This window comes from Euphorbia lathyris, chromosome 3 (assembly GCF_963576675.1).
Source record: "Euphorbia lathyris chromosome 3, ddEupLath1.1, whole genome shotgun sequence".
Lineage (NCBI taxonomy): Eukaryota > Viridiplantae > Streptophyta > Magnoliopsida > Malpighiales > Euphorbiaceae > Euphorbia > Euphorbia lathyris.
Genome location: NC_088912.1, coordinates 79,689,406 through 79,712,089, shown reverse-complemented (window position 1 = coordinate 79,712,089; position 22,684 = coordinate 79,689,406). Strand labels below are relative to the sequence as shown.

Below are 22,684 nucleotides of genomic sequence, written 5' to 3'. Positions count from 1 at the left end.
CGCGCGACAATATACACAAGGAAGGTAATTGGCTCAGTGGTAAGCAATGTGAAGTGTAGTTGAGGAGTGCCAGGTTCAAATCTCCCCTATGAAGCAGTGTTTTTTTAAATTTTTTTACCCAAAACTACGTAGTTTTGGGTGGTTCTCACCTAGGAAAGGGTTCTCACAAGAGCCCTCTCCTATATATATATATATGAGACCCTTTTAAATGGTTGAATATTCCAATTTTTACAATTTTTATTTATTAAAAGAACTTTTTAAACATAACAAGTTGAATGGGCATTCGTGTTAGAAATTATAAAAAAAAATAGTTATTTCAGTCTTAATTATTAAGTTTAACCTTTTATTTCAAATGGTTCATTAACGAGACAGAACCCATTCCATAAAAACTGTGAGGGATGACAATTCATTCTTGAAGGAAGTGTTTCAATATTTTAATTAAAATATTTTTGAGTATTTTTATCTTAAAAAATTAAACCTTTCATATACATGTTTAAAAGAGTTTTTGAAAGATAAGTACATTTTTAAATCCCTTCATGATTCAACTTCAAAAAAAAAAAATCCCTTCATGATTCTTTTAGACTCTTCTTTGCAAAATTTAAAAAAAAAACACAAAATCATTAGCAGTGCTAACCCTAAGGGGTAAAATGCCGGGCGACCGTTAAGACCCCTCAATTAAAGAAGTCTAAATTCTTAAAAAAAAATAAGGATAAAGTTTAAATTTGCTCATGTCGTTTTTGGAAAAGTGTAAATCTACTTTTAATGGATAAAAGTGTTTTTACCCTTAACGTTTCTAAGCATGATCACTTTTACCCATAGCAGATAGGAAATTTGAACAGACTGGCTTACCGTAATTTAACTCACTACTTAATTATTATGTCGAACTTTCTAAACATTAATTATGTTAAAAATGTTTATTGTGTTGCAAACAGTTTAAAAAGCTGTCAAAATTAAATATGCAATGAATAGATCAATCACACAAAAAAAATTGCACAAAATATTTACGTTATTAACACATTTACAAACGACCCGACAAAATGCACAAAAATCCTTCAATTTATCTATAAACTTATTTAGAAAATTCGATATAATAACCAGAAAATGATTAAATTAGTCTGTTCAAATTTTCTATGAGGTATAAATAAAATTTATCCTACTTTAAAATATTAGGACAAAATTTCTCCATTTCATACAATTGAAGTAAATGTGCATTTTCCTTGAAACAATATAGGCAAATTTAGATTTTATCTAAAAAATTTAAAAGCAATTAATGATTTTGAAAGTGCCGAATAAAATTTTGCTTTCACTTCCTCTCTCTATTTTAATTTTCGAGATTTAAAGTAACAGACTAAAATTTATTCTTTAAATTGATATTTATTCTGTATTAGTTTGTGTTTAAAATTTTAGAATATGCATATATTTTGTTAAAAAAATAGGAATAAAGTATCAAAATAGGTCTAAGGTTTTTGGGAAAGTATCAATTTAGGCTCAACGTTCAAAATAACACCAATATAGATTTAACGTTTACAACATAATAGTATCAATTTAGACTTAACGTTTACAATATAGCATTAATTTAGGCCTCACGTACAAAATAACACCAATATAGGTTTAATGTTTACAAAATAATACGAATTTAAGCTTAATATTTTACAAAATATATACAATTTAAGCTAAACGTCATAATTGATTCAAAAAAAAAAAAAGTTAAACGTCATAATTAAATTAATCATATTATATTCTTTCCCTGTTAACTTTATATGTTATCTTTTTATTTAGTTCTATATTATTATTTATTATAATACAATTAATTAGTATTCTTGTCCTTTAAAATCTTATATTCGTTTTTCATAAATGATTCCATGACTACTAAATAAAAAGATAACATATAGTGTTAATAGGAAAAAAATATCGGGTTCGAGTCTTAGGAGTGGCCTCTTGCCAAATAAATTGGCAGGGGAAGGCTTGCCCCTGGTACACCCTTGCGGTGAGACCCCTCTCCGGACCCTCGCTCAACGGGGACGCGTAGCGCACCGGGCCGCCCTAATTTAATTGTGACGTTTAGCTTAAATTGGATATAGTTTGTAAACGTTAAGCTTAAATTCGTATTATTTTGTAAACGTTAAGCCTATATTGGTGCTATTTTGTACGTGAGGCCTAAATTGATGCTATATTGTAAACGTTAAGCCTAAATTGATATTATATTGTAAACGTTAAACCTATATTGGTGCTATTTTGAACGTTGAGCCTAAATTGGTACTTTTTCAAAAACCTTAGACCTATTTTGGTACCTTATTCAAAAAAAAAAATATGAGCACGGGGCTGATAATGGTCCTGAATATCCTGATCGAAAATGAAAAATAGAAACACAAAACACATGTCAGATTTTAGACTTACCTTTAATAGTATGTTTCATTCTCGCATGACTAGTCTCTATTACTTAAAGCTACCAGACTAAAGTTCCACTTAGGTATTACTATAGGCCAAATTTATAATGGAAACGTGCACAGTGACCAATACAGCATCGTTTTGTTGGGGCCAATTTTATAAATGTATGCGCAAAAATAAATTACTAAATCAAACTCGTTTATTATCTGAGAGGTCCAGGATTAATTTTTCTAAATCGCTGTAAAACCTCTTAAAATTGAGCTATATTTATAATACAAAATTAGATCGTTTTGAACAAATTTAGAAAAATTTATCCATTATCGTATATTAATAAATTGAATTTTATAATTAAACAAATTCAATGGACTAATTAACCACTTCAACCTTAATTTGCTAAACACACTGGATTGCAACCACCACAATCTTAATTGACCATAGACGGTGGAGCCAGAATAACCCATAGTAGGGGGCGGTTCTGGGGATGGGGGGCTTGCTCCAGGCCCACTTTGTCTCCACCTTTGCACGTGCACCAATCAACTATTCTCCTTTCGGAACATCCCATTTATATACGTAAATCACACTAGCATTAGACTGCGCCATGATAAATTTTACAGTACTCCAAAAATAATATGCTCTACTAATAAAAATCATTTTGCATACTACTATAAATGTAAAGAGAAAAATATATACATCTAACATTAATTGATTCGTCGGTATACTACTCCCGAGGCACTCTGGTTTTTCTTTCCGCTATACACACCTTCTCAAGTTAATAGATCAATTCACCATCCCCTAAGAGCCACCTAACAATAAGGAGATCTATTCCTATATAAAGGCAATGCATGCACCTAGGGAAGCTCTTTGGTTCTCTCTCTCTTTCCATTAATAGATTACTTTCTCTACTTCCTTGAAAGTATCCCATTGACTTAGACATCATAGTATGGATGTCAGTGACCGGCCCTCCTCTGACCTGACTTGGTTTGTAAGTCCCTGTCCAATACCATGTAGATATTGTCTGTTCTGGTCCAAATCCAGCACATTGGATCTCACGGCTTTAAAATGCGTATGCATGTATTGGATTCACAACTTACTAATAAGTCTCAATCACTCTCTCTCCATTTTCGATGTGGGATTCAGTTCATTCCTGCCCCCCATCGCCATCCCTTAGGGCCGCTCCTTGCTCATACCTTCTATCCCGGCGCCACCCACTTTTGACCGGGTCGTTACATGCTTTCTCTTACACACAGACGGACGATTAAGCTTACCCTTTTTCCTCTATGATATGGTTTGCTCAAGAAAGTAGTAATTATGAGGCTGCTGAATATGTATAGATGTTGATGTTACATAAGGTGATTAAGAAGTAAACTTACCCACAAAGCGAAAATTGGAAAATATGTATATAGTGGACGTGAAGCAACTTTTTGAAGATAAAGTAAAAAACAACTATGCAAGTTGAAGTTGAAGATGGAGGCCTAGCCTAGGCAATGGTTGCGTTGCGGTAGCTAGATTAGATAATTGTGACATTGAATATTTGACACTATGTGTGATATACCAGAATTTATGCATATGGTCACTTCAATTTGTCTGCCTTAAGGTACAAAATGTAGGTAGTAAATTATGAAAAATGTAACCCATTATGATCATCACAACAGAAAAGGTGCATACTTTCCGGATCTTGCCCATCTAAGTGACTTCATTTTTCTATAAAAATGTTTGGTTGTATATCCAACAAAATCTTTTGTATCACAAGATTTTTATTCATGGACCCAAACTCAAATTGAGGGTTGTAGGAAGTCATCTCCACTCCACAAAGTAGAAGTAGGAAGTCATGAGATCAACACCCAACCTCTTCAAATTTCATGTTTATAGAGAACAGTACTTTGTATGATAACTTCCCTAAATTGATAATACAAGCCATTTTGAAGGATCAGTCTCGGCTCGGTAGAAAACTCGAGCTCAACATCCTGTTAAAGATCGATTAATTAAGAAAACTATCTGATCTGTTCACGTGCAGCTCGTTTATTTGTTCATGAGTTTTGCTCGCGAGTAGCTCGTTAATTCTGTTTATGAACTTTGTTCGCGAACATCTTATTAATTATGTTCACAAACAAGGACCACGAACAACTCATTAATTTTTGTTTAAAATGAAGAATTGAAACTGAATATAGGGTTTCAATCTCATTTGAAATTTCTTTTAACTCAAACATAAATAATTTTAAAACCTACAAAACTAAAGTTTCACACAAAACTAGGTCGTTTTACATTTCCTCTTTTATAAAAGAAACACTATTATTATATATATAAAAAAAATTTCAACTGAGCTCGCTCACGAGTCTACTCATGAACATTATAATCTTACTTGTTCACGAGCTTATAACTAAGTCTGAGTCTGGTCGCAAGCTTTTGAGCGATTTTCGCCATGCTCAAGCTCAACCTGTTTACAAATAGAGCCTAAAAATCATACTCAAACTTGACTCGTTTATAAATCGAGTTCAACACCAAACCATCACATTTACAGCGGTGGACATAAATAAGACATGCTATTGCAAAATGGAAAGGAGTGGAGGCACTCTTATGCACATTTATGAATTACTAAGACACATAGTCCTTAGTTTTATGTGGAGTCATCACCACTCAAGTCTCCCTCATTTTCTTCGCCTTCCTTCTCACCCTTCTCATCTCGGTCCTAGAGATATCAATAACTAGAAAATAGAATCTATTCAAGCTACACAAATGAAAAGTTTCATGAGTTTCCAAAGCCAAAAAGGAAAGGAAATAGGCCGATTATTTGATTTTGTTCTGCATATGATATTTCTCTTAAAGCTTCTCAAATAGATAATTCAAATCAATTTCATTTCAATATTTGGAGGTTTGATTCTGTTTAATAGACAAATTACACCAAAAACAAAAAATGGTTCTTAACTTGCATATTTGCAGTCAATCATCTATTTAATTTATATACTAATTTTGTCTCCACTCTTCAATCATAAAGTCACAATACTAGTCAGCTACAATTTTTTATGACTTCAAAAGATCATAAATTTGTTCTAATTTGAGAAATTTGCCTATTTAAAACAGCCTCACAAGCATCTTCTTCACATCCAACAAATTCACATAAAGAAAAAGTGAAAAAAAAATGAAGCAAGTTTATTCAAGCATCATTCTCTTCCTTATCATAATTTCAACTGCAGAATCTCAAACCTGCAAACCAAGCGGCAAGATAAGAGGGATAAAGCCTCCACCAAATCAATGCAACCAAGAGCACGAATCTGATTGCTGTGTAGAGGGAAATCTCTACACTACTTACAAGTGTTCGCCACCGGTGACCGGCCGCACAAAAGCAACTCTCACGATCAACAGTTTCGCAACCGGTGGTGACGGCGGTGGTCCATCAGAATGTGATAATAAATACCATCCGGATAACGAGCCAGTGGTCGCACTTTCAACAGGATGGTTCAATAATGAGAGTCGATGCTTGAAGTATATAAATATATATGGAAATGGAAGGAGTACTAAGGCGAAAGTAGTAGATGAATGTGATTCAACAATGGGATGTGATAAGGATCATGATTATCAACCACCTTGTCCTAACAATATCGTTGATGCCTCCGAAGCTGTTTGGAAAGCTTTAGGAATTTCCGATCCTGACAGTGTCGGGGAATTGGATATTTATTGGTCCGATGTTTGAGATGCTTGCATTCAATATGTAAAAAAAAAATATTTTCTTATGTAATATGTTATGTGGCACGTATATATTATGTAGTTCTATTGTGAATCGAATCCTTGTTTACGATCAAATTGGAACTGTTACCATTCTGTTTGTTGAACTTGATGGGTAAGTGATGGTTGGATTTCTGAAAGCATTTCAACTAAAATAATTTTCTTCTAAATTTTGACTGATTAGTTCTCAAGAGAAGCATTAAAGTTGATATTTTTTCTATCATAAGGTAATAAATGGGAAATTAAAAAAAAAAAAAACACATAAGAAGATTCCATACTTACTCTTTGATATGCTTTCTTCAAAATTACAATGGGAGACTAAAGCAACTTCGCATTTCCTAGAACTGAGGCCCTTTCCTCCTTCATTGCTTAGCAATCAGGTACCATAATTTTCTGCAATTTGCCAACAGAACATTTTATATAGAAAAAAAAAACTTCCCTTAACTGAATTCATCGTCCTTGTAGGATATTACAAGCCATTTTGAATAATCAGTCCTAGGGAGACCAAAATACTTTCTCCCATGTGGCATAAATTGGGTTGTGATCAAGCCGAGCTTTGGCCTGCTCATGCTTGGCTTGACAGTAGCTCGAGCTTAACATCCTGTTCAAGCTCGGTTCATCAAGAAAATTACCTGATCGTGAGCTGCCCACAAGTACTCATTTGCTCGCAAGCAGCTCGTTTATTCTGTTGATGAACTTTGCTTGCGAACATCTCATTAGTTATGTTCATAAGCAAAGGCCGCGAACAACTCATTAATTTTGTTTAAAATGAAGTATTGAAGTCGAATATAGGGTTTCAATCTCATTTGAGATTTCTTTAACACAAAACTACGTAATTTTAAAACCTACAAAACTAAAGTTTCACACAAAACTATGTAGCTATACATTTCCTCCTTTATAGAAGAAATACTATTATTAAAAAATAATCGAACCGAGCTTATAACCGAACCTGCTCGTGAGCTTTCATGACGCTCAAGCTCGGCTCGTTTACGAATCGAGCCTCATAATAATTCAGAAGAACCAACCAAAGTAATAACATGGCATGTAATACTATCAGACCTGAATTTGGATCACAACAGACATTTTTGGAGTTAAGGCATTGCACCTGAGTGAGGATAACACCATAAGGTGTCTCCTTTAACACCACTCTGAAATAGAATATAATATAAAAGAGGAAACATGGAAAATATGTATTAAGCTATTTAGAACAAAATTGCTAAGTGCTTCAGATAATCACTGACTCTCTATTGTCATGGTCAGGGAAAAAGTAATTTAGAAAAAAATAATAACACCTTAAGCTACATAATTGAAGGTAATTGCAACAATGACACATATATCAGTGTACAGAAAAGACAAGACTGAACTGAAAAAAAACAGGATATACACATTTCAAATTGCAAGCTTTAAAATACCATCATATAGATTTATTGATTTATTTTCATTTTAACATGAGCAAAGTTGAGGATTTTCCTATTGAGGTTTTTCATGCTGAATTAAATAGTGCAGAAAATAGCCAATGATGCAGCAGGAGTATAATGAACAAGATAAGGTTCTCCAAAGCTTTTGATGGTCATTTTTAATGTATATCTCAACTAAGGCCTTAGATATGATTCATCCTAGGGCCGGATAGTGCTGGATACCTAAAAAAAATTGAAATTATCCTTTTATATCGGGCTCAGCTAATCCCATTAAGGCCGGATAGTGCTGGATACCCACGAAACCCGTACCATTGCTATCCCTTTTAATGGGCTTGCGGACACTACCGAAGCTGCTGCCATCTGCACTTTCAATTAAGAGGTTGTCCAAAACACACTACTTATTTGCCGCTTACTTGATTATGTTAACATCATCCTATTCCTCCGAACAAAAAACAAATTACAGCAAAAATACAGAAAATGGTTCTTAACTCACAAATTTACAGTCAATTATCTATTGAAGTGAGAAACTTATTTTGTCTACACTCTTCAATCATAAGTTAAAATAGTGGTCAGCTAGCAATTTTTTATGACTTCAAAAGATCATAAACTTGTCCTAACCTGAGGCAATATGCCTATTTAAAACAGTTTCAGGCAAGCATCTTCTTCACATCCAACAAATTCACATAAAGAAAAGGTAAAAAAAAAATGAAGAAGCAACTTTGTTCAAGCATCTTTCTCTTTCTTATTATACTTTCAATTGCAGAATCTCAAACCTGCAAACCAAGCGGCAAGATAAGAGGGATAAAACCTCCACCAAATCAATGCAACCAAGAACACGAATCTGACTGCTGTGTAGAGGGACATCTCTACACTACTTACAAGTGTTCGCCAAGGGTGACCGGTCGCACAAAAGCAACTCTCACGATCAACAGTTTCGCAGCCGGCGGTGATGGCGGTGGTCCATCGGAATGCGATAACCAATACCATCCTGATAACGAGCCAGTGGTAGCACTTTCAACAGGATGGTTCAATAACGAGAGTAGATGTTTGAAGTATATAAATATATATGGAAATGGAAGGAGTACTAAAGCAAAAGTAGTAGATGAATGTGATTCAACAATGGGGTGTGATAAGGAACACGATTATCAGCCACCTTGTCCTAACAACATCGTTGATGCCTCTGAAGCTGTCTGGAAAGCTTTAGGAATCTCCGACCCTGACAGTGTCGGAGAATTGGATATTTATTGGTCCGATGTTTGAGATGCTTGCATTCAGTATGTAAAAACTTTTATTTGCTTATGTAATTTATTGTTCATCTTATGCATATATTATGTGGCATATATATACTATTTAGTCCTATTGTTACCATTCTGCTTGTTCAACTTATGGGTAAGTGATGGTTGGAGTTCTGAAAGCATTTCAATTCAAATAATTTTCTTCTGAATTTTCAAGAGAAGCATGAAAGTTTATATTTTTTCTATCATAAGTTAATATCTGGGAAATTAAAAAAAAAAAAAAAAAAACAAGAAGATTCCATGCTTACTCTTTGATATGCTCTCTTCAAAATTACAAGGGGGGGACTAAGCAGCTTCACATTTCCGAGGCCCTTTCTTCCTTCATTTCTTTGCAATCAGGTACCTTAATTTCCTGTAATTTGCCAAAAGAAGATTTTACAAAGAAAATTCCATCATCATATAGAAAAAATAAAAAATAATATCAGTTACAGATTAATTTCCCTCTTATGAACTTGAAAGCAATGTTGTCAAACCAAGCAAAATATGGTTTCTGGAATTGCCATTATATTTTTCTTCGGCATCCCCGAATTGAAATTGACAACATTTAGGAATCAGAATATTCAATGTGCAAAAGTCTACAAAAATCATTTTCACCAATTCAACAGATCTCATGCTGTCGAGGCTTAAAGAGTGTACTGTAACCAATTCAATTGGCACATCTCCACAAAGTAGAAGTGGAAGGTCATCAGTTCAACACCCAATCTCTTCAAATTTCTTGTTTATAAAAAAAAAAGAGTGTAATGTAAATAGAGTATTTTGTATGATAACTTCCCTTAACTGAATTCATTGTCCTGGAGAGACCAAAATGGGAAGGAGTGGAGGCATTCTTAATTCCTTATGCAACATTTATGAATTACTAAGACATAGAGTCCTAAGTTTTTTGTGGAGTCATCATCACTCAAGTCTCCTAGAGATATCAATAAATAGAGTCCTTTTCACCCTTCTCATCTCGGTCCTAGAGATATCAATGACTAGAAAATAGAATCTCTTCAAAGACAAAAAGGAAAGGAAATAGGCCGATTATTTGATTTTTGTTCTGCATATGATATTTCTCTTAAAGCTTCTCAAATAGATAATTCAAATCAATTTCATTTCAATATTTGGAGGTTTGATTCTGAACATGGGATACTGTATTGAACATATGGTCATATTGGAGATTGCAGATCATGATAAAGCATCACTAAATAATTATTCAGAAGAATCAACTAAAGTAAGAACATGTAATACTATCAGACCTGAATTTGGATTCCATCGGATATTTTTGGAGTTAAGCTGCTCCCACTTTGCACCTCTAAATGTATCATGTTTTGGCAGACAATGACAATCTCATGACTAAGCAAACCTGTAACAGTTCTTTTAGCTGTCACAGTTTCTAAGCAGTTGAATTAAGCAAATTAAAAAATATTTTTTTATGTCATGTTATACATAAAAGTAAGTTCTATCCAACTTGGTTGTCATGTCACTATTCCAATGAATTTTTCCGTCTGAATTGGTTGAACTGACTTCATTGAAATAAGAAAGAAAGTTCAATAACTTTACTGAAACAAAATGAAATTTAGTAATATTTTTGAAATTAACCCCATACTTCAGTGACCATTGCTACAATTTACTCTATATTACCTAGAGCTAGCGTGCTATGCCGAACCGGTTGCGATATGCACTTTTAATTAACTAGTTGTCCAAAAGGCTCTCCTTTTTTCCATTTAGCTGATTATGTTAACATCATCCAATTTTTCGGAACGAAAAATAAATTACAGCAAAAATACAGAAAATGGTTCTTAGCTTACAAATTTACAGTCAGTTATCTATTTAAGTTATAAACTTATTTTGTATCCACTCTTCGATCATAAGTTACAATAAGAGTCAACTAGCAATCTTTTATGCCTTGAAATGATCATAAACTTGTCCTAATCTGAGGCAAATTTAGCTTACAAATTTACAGTCAATTATCTATTGAAGTTATAAACTTATTTTGTCTCGACTTTTTAATCATAAGTAACAATAATAGTCAACTAGCAATTTTTTATGACTTGAAATGATCATAAACTTGTCCTAATCTGAGGCAATTTTTGCCTATTTAAAACAACTTCAGACAAGCATTTCTTCACATCCAACAAATTCACATAAAGAAAAAGCAAGAATAGAAATAAAGAAACAAGTTTGTTCAAGCATCTTTGTAATTTTCTGTCTCTTCGTTATCATAATTTCAAGTGCAGAATCTCAAACCTGCAAGCAAAGCGGCAAGATAAGAGGGAAAAAGTCTCCACCAAATCAATGCAACCAAGAACACGAGTCTGACTGCTGTGTAGAGGGAAATCTCTACACTACTTACAAGTGTTCGCCCCGGTGACTGGTCGCACAAAAGCAACTCTCACGATCAACAGTTTCGCAGCCGGCGGTGATGGCGGTGGTCCATCTGAATGTGATAATAAATACCATCCCGATAATGAGCTAGTGGTAGCACTTTCAACAGGATGGTTCAATAACGAGAGTAGATGCTTGAAATATATAAATATATATGGAAATGGAAGGAGTACTAAGGCGAAAGTAGTAGATGAATGTGATTCAACAATGGGGTGTGATAAGGAACATGATTATCAACCACCTTGTCCTAACAACATCGTTGATGCCTCCGAAGCTGTCCGGAAAGCTTTAGGAATCTCCGATCCTGACAGTGTTGGAGAATTGGATATTTATTGGTCCGATGTAAAAACTTATTGTTCATCTCATGATTATCAATATGTAAAAACTTTTATTTGCTGGTGTAATTTATTGTTCATCTTATGCATATATTATGTGGCATGTATATACTATTTAGTTCTATTGTGAATTGAATCCTTTTTATGATCAAACTGGAACTGTTACCGTTCTGCTTGTTCAACGTATGAGTAAGTGATGGTTGGAGTTCTGATATGCTTACTCTTTCATATGCTGCTCTCTACAAAAATTACAAGCTTCGCATTTCCGAGCCAAGCAAGCAATTAGGTACCTTAATTTCCTGCAATTTTCCAACAGAAGATTTTACATAGAAAATCAGATCATTTGGAGAGAAAAAAAAAAATAGTTGGAGATAAATTTCCTTCTTATGAACTTGATTGAAAACAATGTTATCAAAATATGGTTTATGCAATTTCCATTATATTTTTCTTTGGCATCCCCGAATTGAAATTGACAACATTTAGGAATCAGAATATGAAAAGTTAAACAGTATATAAAAACACAATCAACCCAAATCCTTTTCACCGATTTATCAATTCATTGAAATCTTTTGATTCAATCAACATCTGCATTTAGCTTACCAGTTCAATTGCCAAGTAAATATAACCCACGGTGTTGACGAAGTGATATTCCATAGCTAAACCCGCCTTCTTCTCCGCCGTAGTACGAAACACAAGCACATTTTGAAACCATAAAAAGGAAAATGAATTGTAAAAAGAAGGATTGAAGCAGAAAACGACATTGACAAGTTTTAAGCTATATGCTTTATCTAAAAATCATTATGCTTTCACCAACTTGAAATGAATGAATTCAAAATCAACAATTGAAATAAATTCCAGATTTTCTTTTGAAATATATATTTTTTGAATTTTCCATTTATTAATGTAAATCATAATCCAAAAAAAGAAATAGTTTTTTTTGAATCAATAATCGATGAATAAAATTAATGAACCCGAATTGGGCAACATACTTGGTGAAACACAACTCGGTAAAGAATTAAAGAATATTGGACAAGAATTTAACCGTGCCGCCTTAGCCAAAGCATGGGTCGCGCCATTAGCTTATCGCTGGATCCATCTGAATGATTAAGAGTCATTTCCGCTTAAGCCCTTGTTTGGGAGGAGGTTAATGGAAGTAAATGGAAGTAATGGAATGTTAAGTATTAAGTTAACCTTGTTTGGGAGTTATTTTTTGGGAGTAAATGGAGGTTAATGGGGTTAAATCTTTACTTCCTCTAACCTCCAAACTCTAACCTCCAAATTGGGGGTTAATGGGAGTAACGTAAACTTTTTTAAAATTTCTTGTCTCTGGAGAGTAAACTTAACCTTCATTCCCCTCCATATTTAAACTCCCAAACAAGGTTAAACATTTAACCTCATTTACATCCTATAAACTCCCAAACAAGGTTAATTTTTAACTTTCCATTCCATCACTTCCCTTCCCTTTCCATTACCTCCATTAACTCTCACCTCCATTAACCTCCAAACTCCTAAACAAAGGCTAAAATTTCCTTGGACGCTGATATATCCAGTTCTGTGGACCGGACAGTGTCGACCACCGTCTTGGCATCCGATTCGAAGGCCACGTTGTTAATTTCTTCCCTGCGCATCCAATCCACAGCTCGGAACAATGCCTCAGCCTCACTCTCCTTCACTGTAAGCACATTTTGAACCTTCTCTGATCTGCCCTACAGAAACGTCCCGTGCGCATTCCGGAGAACAGCTCCTATTCCGACGAAACCTTCTCCTTCCATGAACGCCGCATCTGAACAGCACGATAACATTTCCGACGGCAGGGGGTGCCAATTTCTGCAAATGCTGCCATAGCTGTATCCGCTAACAGATGCCAACTCTTTCTGCTTCAAAGATTTCGCCCGACCCCAGTCATCACGCGTTATCTGTGCTCTAAATAGGATATCTTCAACTGCCGCAACTTCCGTCTTCCAGAGACGATCATTCCTGGCCCTCCACAAACTCCAATTATTCATAAGAAGTGCGTTCCCTTCATCCTCATTCAAAACCGTCGTAACTTTGTGGAACCAATCTCCGATTCCGTCGGCTCGCCTCACTTGTTCATGTACAACAGATATCAACCTAACCTTACGCCAAAGGCGAACAACAACAACACATTCTGTAAAGCAATGCCATTCGTCTTCCCAACAATCATTACACAACACGCAGTTAACCTGTAATTGGATACCACGCCTTTGTAAGTTCACTCGAACGGGTAAACTATTCCTTGCCAGCTGCCAGTTGAAGTAATGAACCTTGTGCGGGATTTCAGCCTGGCATAAGCGCTTCCAGTTACCTTCCACCATATCCCTATTCCTCTTCTTCCATATTCATAGCAACTCTATATGCGCTTTTTACTAAAAACATGCCATTTGTTTGAGCTTGCCAAATAATCTTATCTTTGAGACCTGATAGCTTTGTCGGGAGTTTGCTGATTTCTCTAATATCTCTGGCATGGAATACTTCTTCCAATAACTCAAAATCCCACTCTAACGCATTAGGAATAAGTAAATCACATACCTTTAATTGCTCAAGTCCCGCTATCATAGGAGTTTGAAAAAATCTGTTTGCCTCATTTCTCAGCCATCTGTCTTTCCATACATTTATTGAATTCCCATCTCCAATCTTCCACCTGACCCCTTCTCTGAGAATAAGTTGAGAGCTCTATATAATTTTCCAAATAAAACTAAGAGAGTGCCCCAATGAAGCACCAAAAAAATCCCATTTAGGATAGTATTTAGCTTTGAAGATTTGACTGACAAGCGAAGTGGGTTCGATAATAAGCCGGCACCCTTGTTTTCCCAATATAGCCAGATTAAAGGCCGTGAAATTCCTAAAGCTGAGTCCTCCTCTCAATTTTGGAATACAGAGTCTGTCCCAAGACATCCAATTCAATCCCCTCTCACTTGATTTTTTATTTCCCCACCAAAAGGAATTAAGCATCTTCTGTAATTCGTCGGCAGTAGACATGGGCAATAGGAATACACTCATAAAATAGGTGGGGATAGCTTGCCCCGTAGCTCTGATAAGTGTCGCTTTGCCAGCTTTGGACATGCCTTTCCCTCTCCAGCGCTGAAGTTTTTGCCAAAGTTGGTCCCTGAAGTGTGAAAATATAGCTTTCTTTGATCTGCCAACTAGGGAAGGTAGACCGAGATATTTTCCATTTGTGAGAGGATGGAAAACTTCCAAAATACTACTAATCCCCTACGCTAACTCAGGAGCCACATTTCTGCTAAATATAATCCCTGATTTACCATAATTGATCGCTTGCCCTGACGCTCTTTCATATTTCCTCAGAAACCTCCTTGACCACTCTTGCTTCTTCGATATTTGCTTGACAAAACAAGAAAGCATCATCAACAAAGATAAGGTGAGAAACGGAAGGTGTGCCCCTGGTTACCTGACAACCATGCAAATTCCCTCGACTTTCTGCCTCTATAAGCAAAACAGTTAGCCCTTCCATACACATCAGAAACAGATATGGCGAAAGCGGGTCTCCCTGTCTAAGTCCATGTTTAGGTACCACTGGACCTACAAGCTGATCATTAACTCGAATCATATACTCCACAGAGGAAATACAAAGCATTACCAGCCTGGCCCATTTGCTATCAAAGCCCAATTGGATGACTATAACGATATTAGGATCTTAAATGTGAAGGAGGTGTACCTATTGGATGACTTTAACTATGATATCATATTGACATATTAAATACAGGTGAAGATGGCCATAATTGACATATCAATGTGATATCTCAGATAAATCCATCCAATGGGTAGACTTCATTCACATTTAAGATCCTATTAGCGTTTCAGTCATGTTACAGTTTAGCGATATCACTATGTATTGATGTACAGTTTCCGAATTACTGTTACAGTTGAAATGCTATCAGTTTGGTAGTTTTATAATTACAGGTGAAAGGATATTATTACAGTAATGTTACTGTTACAGTTGAAATGCTATCAGTTTGGTAGTTTTATAGTTACAAGTGAAATGATATCATTACAGTAATGTTACTGTTATAGTTGAAATGCTATCAGTTTGGTAGTTTTATAATTACAAGTGAAATGCTACCAGTTTAATCATGTTACTGTTATAGTTGAAATGCTATCAGTTTGGTAGTTTTATAATTACAGGTCAAAGGATATCAGTACAGTAATGTTACTGTTACATTTGAAATGCTATCAGTTTGGTAGTTTTATAATTACATGTGAAATGATATTTAGGATTAACAATGTTACCGTTACAACTGAAATGCTATCAGTTTACTTGTGTTATAATTACAGGTTAAATGATATCGGTTGAAAACTTTATTGTTTCTTCTGAAATGCTATCATTTTAGTAGTGTTACTGCTTCAGTTGAAAAGCTATCAGTTGAAAACTTTAGTTTAAGCTATTGATACAGGTGAAAAAAATAGATAAATATACCGAAATGTATTTTACAATCCCTACAAATATAATAAAATAAACTCAAAATACGATCCCAAATCATTTGGCCAAATGCCATGCACTCATAATATGATCCAATTCGTCTACATGCCTCTTCGCATCCTCCTCACTAAACTGTCATAATGTTTCTACCACACGGTAGCATTGGATAGAAAGGCAACTAACCCACTGCACAAAAGAAAAAACAAACAGTCATTAATTGATTTTACTTATATTTTTTAAATAATATGATTAAAATCAAAATCACTAACCATCTCACTGTTCGTACGAGTCTCAACAGCCGTTGTGGGTGTATGAATACTGTTAATGAGACGGGGATGTGAATGACGGACATACCAAATCATGTACTGCTCACCAGATGCTGATAGAGTCCGTGCGACAGTAAAAAATGATATGGTGAGCATGGAACCATGAGGAAATGCTGCCCAACAATCTAATGCTAACACATTTGGCATCTCAACCCGATACCTCATACTAGATCAGGGTCGCATGGCCTTCAAGGGCCTAAAAATCGGCTGCGGAAGTGTCTGCATATATCCCAGCTAGGGGGCGCATCTACTGGGCACGTAAGGCTCGATCATATCCCGGTATCGTATCTATCCGGAATACAAGGTCCTCGTAGTGCGGGATATGGCACTACGACCATACGGCAGCCACATCACCTGCATATGTATAAAAATAAATTAGTTTAAAAGTAAATTAATATATTTTAATTACAAAGTGGTTAATAGTTAAATGGGAATTGTACCTCATCAGCAGTCAACCTATCAAGTCGGAGTCAAAATGCTCTCACCCTATCCTCTGTCTTATCCATCGATATCGATGGCCACATAGAAGCCCTAGGACTATCAGGGTCCACTGTTAATCCCTTCTGCTAAGGCCTGAAGCACGGGAAGTACTTATAAATCCATATTTGAAGAAGAGTCAAACAACCTGTGATCTGTCCGCAATCTCCTCTACTAGCAATACCTAAATGATGGTATAGGTATGCTAGTGCAGGTGAGCCTCATGAGTATCCACACGCGTCATCTGCCCCCCTGCACCTCCAGCAAACAGGAGGGCCGGATCCGATCACCACTCTTATCCATAAACAAGGTTGAACCAAACATAAGCCACATCCAACCTATCGCCTTAATATCTTGAATTTGTCCTACTTTACATATATTAATGACGGAACTAGCACGTATACCACCAGAGCGGTAGTGAGATGCCATCAACTCCTCACTAGTCACCCCAAACAGATTAATAACAGCTGCCTGAAGCGCCTCAGTCTCATGGTCAACCGTCACCATAGGTCCATCAACTAGAATATGCAAAATCTGCAACACGTCATGTAATAGTATAGCCATCTCAACGAAAGGCATGTGAAATGATGACATGTCCGGCTACCAACGCTCCATAAAAGCAGATATCAGGGCCGCATCAATATGAGGGTACATGATAGAAGGTAGATGTGCCAACCTAAATGACTGTATAAGTGTCTTGGTCTGCTCACAAGGCCTATTGAACCATGTCACCGGCTTACTGCAATACCTGAATCTCGTATAGCACCTGAGGACGGCCCTCTCATGCCCTCTCCATATACCAGCTGCTATATGTCCTAGGAAACTGGGAATCACTGAACCATCAACAGGATCCCCGGGGACATGCTCCTTCACTACCCAGTCGTCCTCTATAGCATCCCTGGAGCTTTTGATTCTCGCTGAAATTAAATTACACGTCTTACAGTTGAACTATTGAAATCTTATAAGAATAACTGAATAAAAATAAATAAGAATAAATCACTAATTCAAATTTTTTACCAAATGACGACGAGGACGACCCGATCGCAGTAAAACGCATGTCTCGACCCTTCATCACATACATAGGGGGGCATATCATCATGTGGAGGAGGTAGTGAGCCAGCTACGTCTATCCGATCATCATCACCACCCTCCTCCTGCGGAAGTCCAACATGCTGATCATCCTTATACGCCCTTCGGGCATCGTCAATCATCCTCTGCTGTATCTGAAGCCTCTGAGCGGAGGCAGTGATAACACGACTAGTGGTATGGTGGTATCCGGAACCACCGTCATCCTCTGAATGATATTAATACTTTGGGTCAAAGGTTTACTTGGTCCAATGGTCGGCATGGGACGACTCTTTTTGAATGTCGTCTGGATAGAGCTTTGGTGTCCGATGGCTTTTTAGATTCTTGGGACTCTATCTCTTGCACGACTTTGGCAAGGTATAGTTCTGATCATTGCCCGATGCTCCTTCAATGCAGATTTGGGGAACTAAGGATTTTAAGGTTCAGATTCCATGCCATGTGGACCACTAATGATTCTTTAAAGGGGGTAATTGCTAATCATTGGACAACATCCCACATCTCTCTCCCTCTTGCACAATTATTATGTCATAAACTTCACACTCTTAGGCCTATTCTCAGGGATTGGAATAAAAACGTGTTTGGCCGAATTGATTCTAATATCCATCTGGCAGAAGTTAATCTTGCCGATATTCAAAAGCAAATTTCAGAGCAAGGAGATTCTCCGGAGTTAAGTAGTGCTGCTTCTGCCGCCTGCTCCAACCTTGATTTACAACTTCTTCGGCAGGAGATGATGTACAGAGAGAAAATCTGTGTTAAGTGGCTTAAAGAGGAGGATAGGAACACTAGTTTTTTCCAAAAGGCTGCTAAAGTTAGAAAGACTTGGGCCGGCATTCATCATTTAAGAATCGGCGATGGGGGTCCCACTTTTGACACGATAAGATTAGCTGATCATGTTATTGAGTATTTCTCTAATCTGTTTCGTAGTTCTAGGGAGCATATTGATCTTTCTCCAATTAATGAGGTAATTCCTAACTTAGTAACTTCCTTGGAGAATGAGGAATTCATTTCTAAACCTTCCATTGAAGCTATTAAAGATACGGTCTTTTCCATGGATCCTGACAGTGCCCCTAGTCCTGATGTTCTTGGGGGAACTTTTTATCGTTTCTTTTGGGATATTGTAGGAGAGGATGTTTGCAATATGGTTCAGGCTTTCTTTGATCATGGTTGCATCCTGCCTGGCTTAAACTCTAGTATTATGGCTCTAATTCCTAAAGTTGCTGAAGCTGACAGAATAGAGAATTTTCGTCCAATTGTAATGAGTAACTTTGGTTTCAAAATCATCTCAAAAATTATTGCAGATCGACTTGCAGTTATTGCAGCAAGGATTGTCTTTCCCAACCAGTATGGTTTCCTTAAAGGTAGAAACATTCACCAGTGCATTGCCTTAGCTTCTGAGGGAGTTAATATGCTTGACAGAAAACGTTTTGGTGGTCACATGGCCTTAAAAATTGATATTCGTAAGGCTTTTGATACTTTAGATTGGAACTTCCTCTTGGCTGTATTGGACTCTTTTGGGTTTTCTCTCACTTTCAGAGATTGGATCCTAAACATTCTGGCATCTGCTCGTATTTTTGTGATGATTAACGGTTCTCCAAAGGGTTACTTTTCTTGTTCTAGAGGGGTTAGACAAGGGGACCCCCTCTCTCCTTTTCTGTTTGACATTGCTGAGGACTTTTTCTCTCGTTGGCTTGCTAAGATGGTGAGGGAGGGTACTTATTCTCCTATGTATTATTCTGGTGGAAATTCTTTTCCCTCTCACCTTCTTTTTGCTGATGACATGCTCATTTTTGGAGTGGCATCCTTAAGCAATTTGCATGCTCTCAAGAATTTCTTCCTGCTATATAGATAAATCTCCGGTCAGCAGGTTAGTTGGGACAAATCTGCTATCTTTTTTGGTTCTCAGGTGAGTCCCTCGATGAGGGTTCGTCTTGCTCACTGTCTTGGCATCCATCTGGAGTGTCTCCCCTTCATTTAGTTAGGAGTCCCTCTATTTAAAGGAGCTCCACGAGCTTGTTATCTCAGTAGCCTTGCAGACAAATTTCTCTCTCAATTTAGCAAGTGGAAAGGTAGCTCTCTCTCCTTTACAGGGCGTTTAACTCTAATTAAATCTTCTATTACTAGTTCTCTGGTTCACTCATTCTTGATCTATAAGTGGCCAGTGGGTTTGTTGAATAAACTCAATAGAAGTGTTAGGAATTTCCTTTGGATGGGTTGTGTTGACTAGAGAAAGTCAATCACGGTTCCCTGGCAAACTTGTCGCAAAAGTTTGGAGGATGGAGGTTTGGGCATTAAGGACTTTAGGATCTTTAACCAGGCTCTCTTGGGTAAGATTTGTTGGGAATTAATTCAAGGCACCAGTGTTGCTATTTCTCTGATGAAGTCTAGATTTCTGGCTGTCTTTGGTTTGCCTAAAGCTTCCATTGCTCCATCCTCGATTTGGTCTTCTTGTAAGTTTGTTTATTCATCCATTTGGGACCAGACCTTTTGGTGGATTGGCCAGTCTTCAAAGCTCAATTTCTGGACAGATAAGTGGATCATTCCATCGGTGGCGGACAAATTGAGTCTTGATCATCAGGATAAGCATTCACGCTTTAATTCTGTTGATGATTTTTTGGTTAATTCGGAGTGGCTTTACTTAGACACTCTTCATTTGGTTGTTCAAGACAGTATTCAATCTATTCACAGGGGTAGAGATGATCTTGATTTCTGCGTTTGGCAGCCCTCTATGAAGGGTATTTTCTCTGCCAAAGAGTACTATTCGATTATCAGTCCTATTTCCTCTTCGGTGGACTGGTATAAATTTGTTTGGAATGATCACACTCCCCCTTCTCGTTCCTTCACTTTCTGGAGAGTTTTGCATGGCCGGGTTCTGACTCACGACCTCCAGCAGCATCTTGGATTCTCCTTTGCCTCTCGTTGTGTTCTATGTGGTAGGGATGCTGAGTCCATTAACCACCTATTCATTAGCTGTTCTTTTGCAGATTCTCTTTAGAGGGCCATTGAGTTTCACTTTGACTGCTCTTTGCCTCGTTATTCACAATTCAACCACTTCTTCAGCTCTCTTCGTAGCATTCATTTTGGCTCACGGGTGTCGATGATCTAGTGTGTTGCCGCTGTTACTTGCATCTGGTTAATCTGGCATTGCAGGAATGAAGCAATCTTTAAGGAAGTTTCTCCTTCTATTCAGCACTCGAAGATCACCCTCTTTCGAATGATTCGAGAGTCCTTTGCCACTTCTAATGGTTTTTGCTCTTCACAGAGAGATGATGTTATCTTATCCCGTCTTCTGGCTTCTCCTAGGCCGCCTCCGACTCCCAACATTATTCTGGTCCATTGGCTTAAACCTCCTCCAGGATGGGTTAAAGTCAATGTGGACGGCTCTGCTTTTGGCACTCCAGGCAAGGCAGGAGCGGGAGGTATTTTTTGCAACTATCGTGGATTTCCCAAAGGCTGTTTTGCTTTTTCTACCCCTCATTCTTTTGCTTACATGGCTGAACTAAGAGCCGCTATTTTTGCAATTGAACTTGCTTGGGAGAAAAATTGGCATCAGCTTTGGGTTGAGTCAGACTCAATGTACGTTGTTAATCTGCTTAGACATCGTTCCATGGATGTTCCTTGGAGTATTCGTCAAGAATGGTTGCATTGTCTCAGCATTTGCTCTAGGATGAACATTCTTTTTTCACACATCTTTAGGGAAGGAAATAGAGTTGCTGATGCACTGGCAAAGTTTGGAGTCTCTTCCTCATTGATCAATTGGTAGCCTTTAGCTCCTGCTTTTTGCCACAAGTTTATCAATGATGACATTTGTAGTATTTCTCACTTGCGTTTTTCTTGACTTTCCTAAACTTTTCTCCTCCCCCTTCTTTTTGTTTGTTCTCCTTCCTCTTCTCTTGTTCAAACACTCATTTTTCGTTTATTAATATATTGCGGGTTTGTCAGTTCTTGGGCCACGGGTGCTCACCCCGCCCAAGTTCTGTCTCGTCCCAATTTCTATCAAAAAAATTAATTCCACGCTTCAATACCACTATTTTTTTTTCCTATTTCGGGTCCGCCTATGGATGTCCCGACATTTAAATTTAAAAAAAATTAAAAATTGAACAAAACGAGTGGTTCACCCGTTTTTCCTTAGGAATTTTCACTAGAAAAACGGGTGGTTCACCCGTTTTTCCCTAAGTACGAAACAGGTAGTTCATCCGTTTGGTCCTAGGGCCAAAATTGGTGAACTACCCGTTTAGTACAAATTCATCGACTTCCGTCTCCGAATCCAGAGACGGAACTCGTGATTTCAATGCGATTGTCAATTATAACACTTACCCAATTAATGATTGCTCCTTTTCTTTTGCCGTGTTTTAGGGCCATGAATGTTCTTCGGGTTTTTGAATTCCAAAGAAGTTTGAGAGAATTTCAGTTTTTTTTGTTGAAAAAATGAAAGGGCAAAAGTGTCAACTAGGGGCGGTGATAAGTAGATGGAGGGCGGTGAATAGCAATCCACTTTTCTAAAGCTTTTTCAAATCTGTGTAAAATTGGAAGCCCCTCTTCTAGCCAAGTCAGAGCAGCCACGTTTGTGAACTTGATCCTTAAGTTTGTAACATATCACTTTTAGTTCTTGGAGTTATTTTTTTTTTGTTGAATGGCTCTACTTGAATGGATAAATATTCCTCTTTGGTGAACTTAATTTGCTTGCTGAATGGGTCCTTTGGATTGAAATTTGACCTGAATTTGGCGTGGATCTTGGCCCATCTTTTTATGTGGACCCTAACCCAAACTAAAATGGTTTGTCCAAAAATAATTTGCTTCGGTTAATGGGCTTTGACCC

At 37.0% G+C, this 22,684-nt stretch overlaps 2 protein-coding genes and 1 pseudogene across 2 annotated transcripts; all 3 read left to right on the top strand.

The window, feature by feature from the left end:
* Positions 1-5,524: 5,524 nt before the first annotated feature.
* On the top strand, positions 5,525-6,076 carry LOC136222737 (kiwellin-1-like). Its single transcript, XM_066010467.1, has one exon. It carries the CDS (start codon positions 5,525-5,527, stop codon positions 6,074-6,076), a length of 552 nt encoding a protein of 183 aa, XP_065866539.1.
* A 1,930-nt stretch (positions 6,077-8,006) lies between these two features.
* Positions 8,007-8,875, top strand: LOC136224506 (kiwellin-1-like). The gene has a single exon (XM_066012859.1). The coding sequence runs from the start codon at positions 8,232-8,234 to the stop codon at positions 8,784-8,786; it is 555 nt and encodes a 184-aa protein (XP_065868931.1). The 5' UTR covers positions 8,007-8,231; the 3' UTR covers positions 8,787-8,875.
* A 1,066-nt stretch (positions 8,876-9,941) lies between these two features.
* Positions 9,942-11,717, top strand: LOC136222736 (putative ripening-related protein 1; annotated as a pseudogene).
* The last annotated feature ends 10,967 nt before the right edge of the window (positions 11,718-22,684 follow it).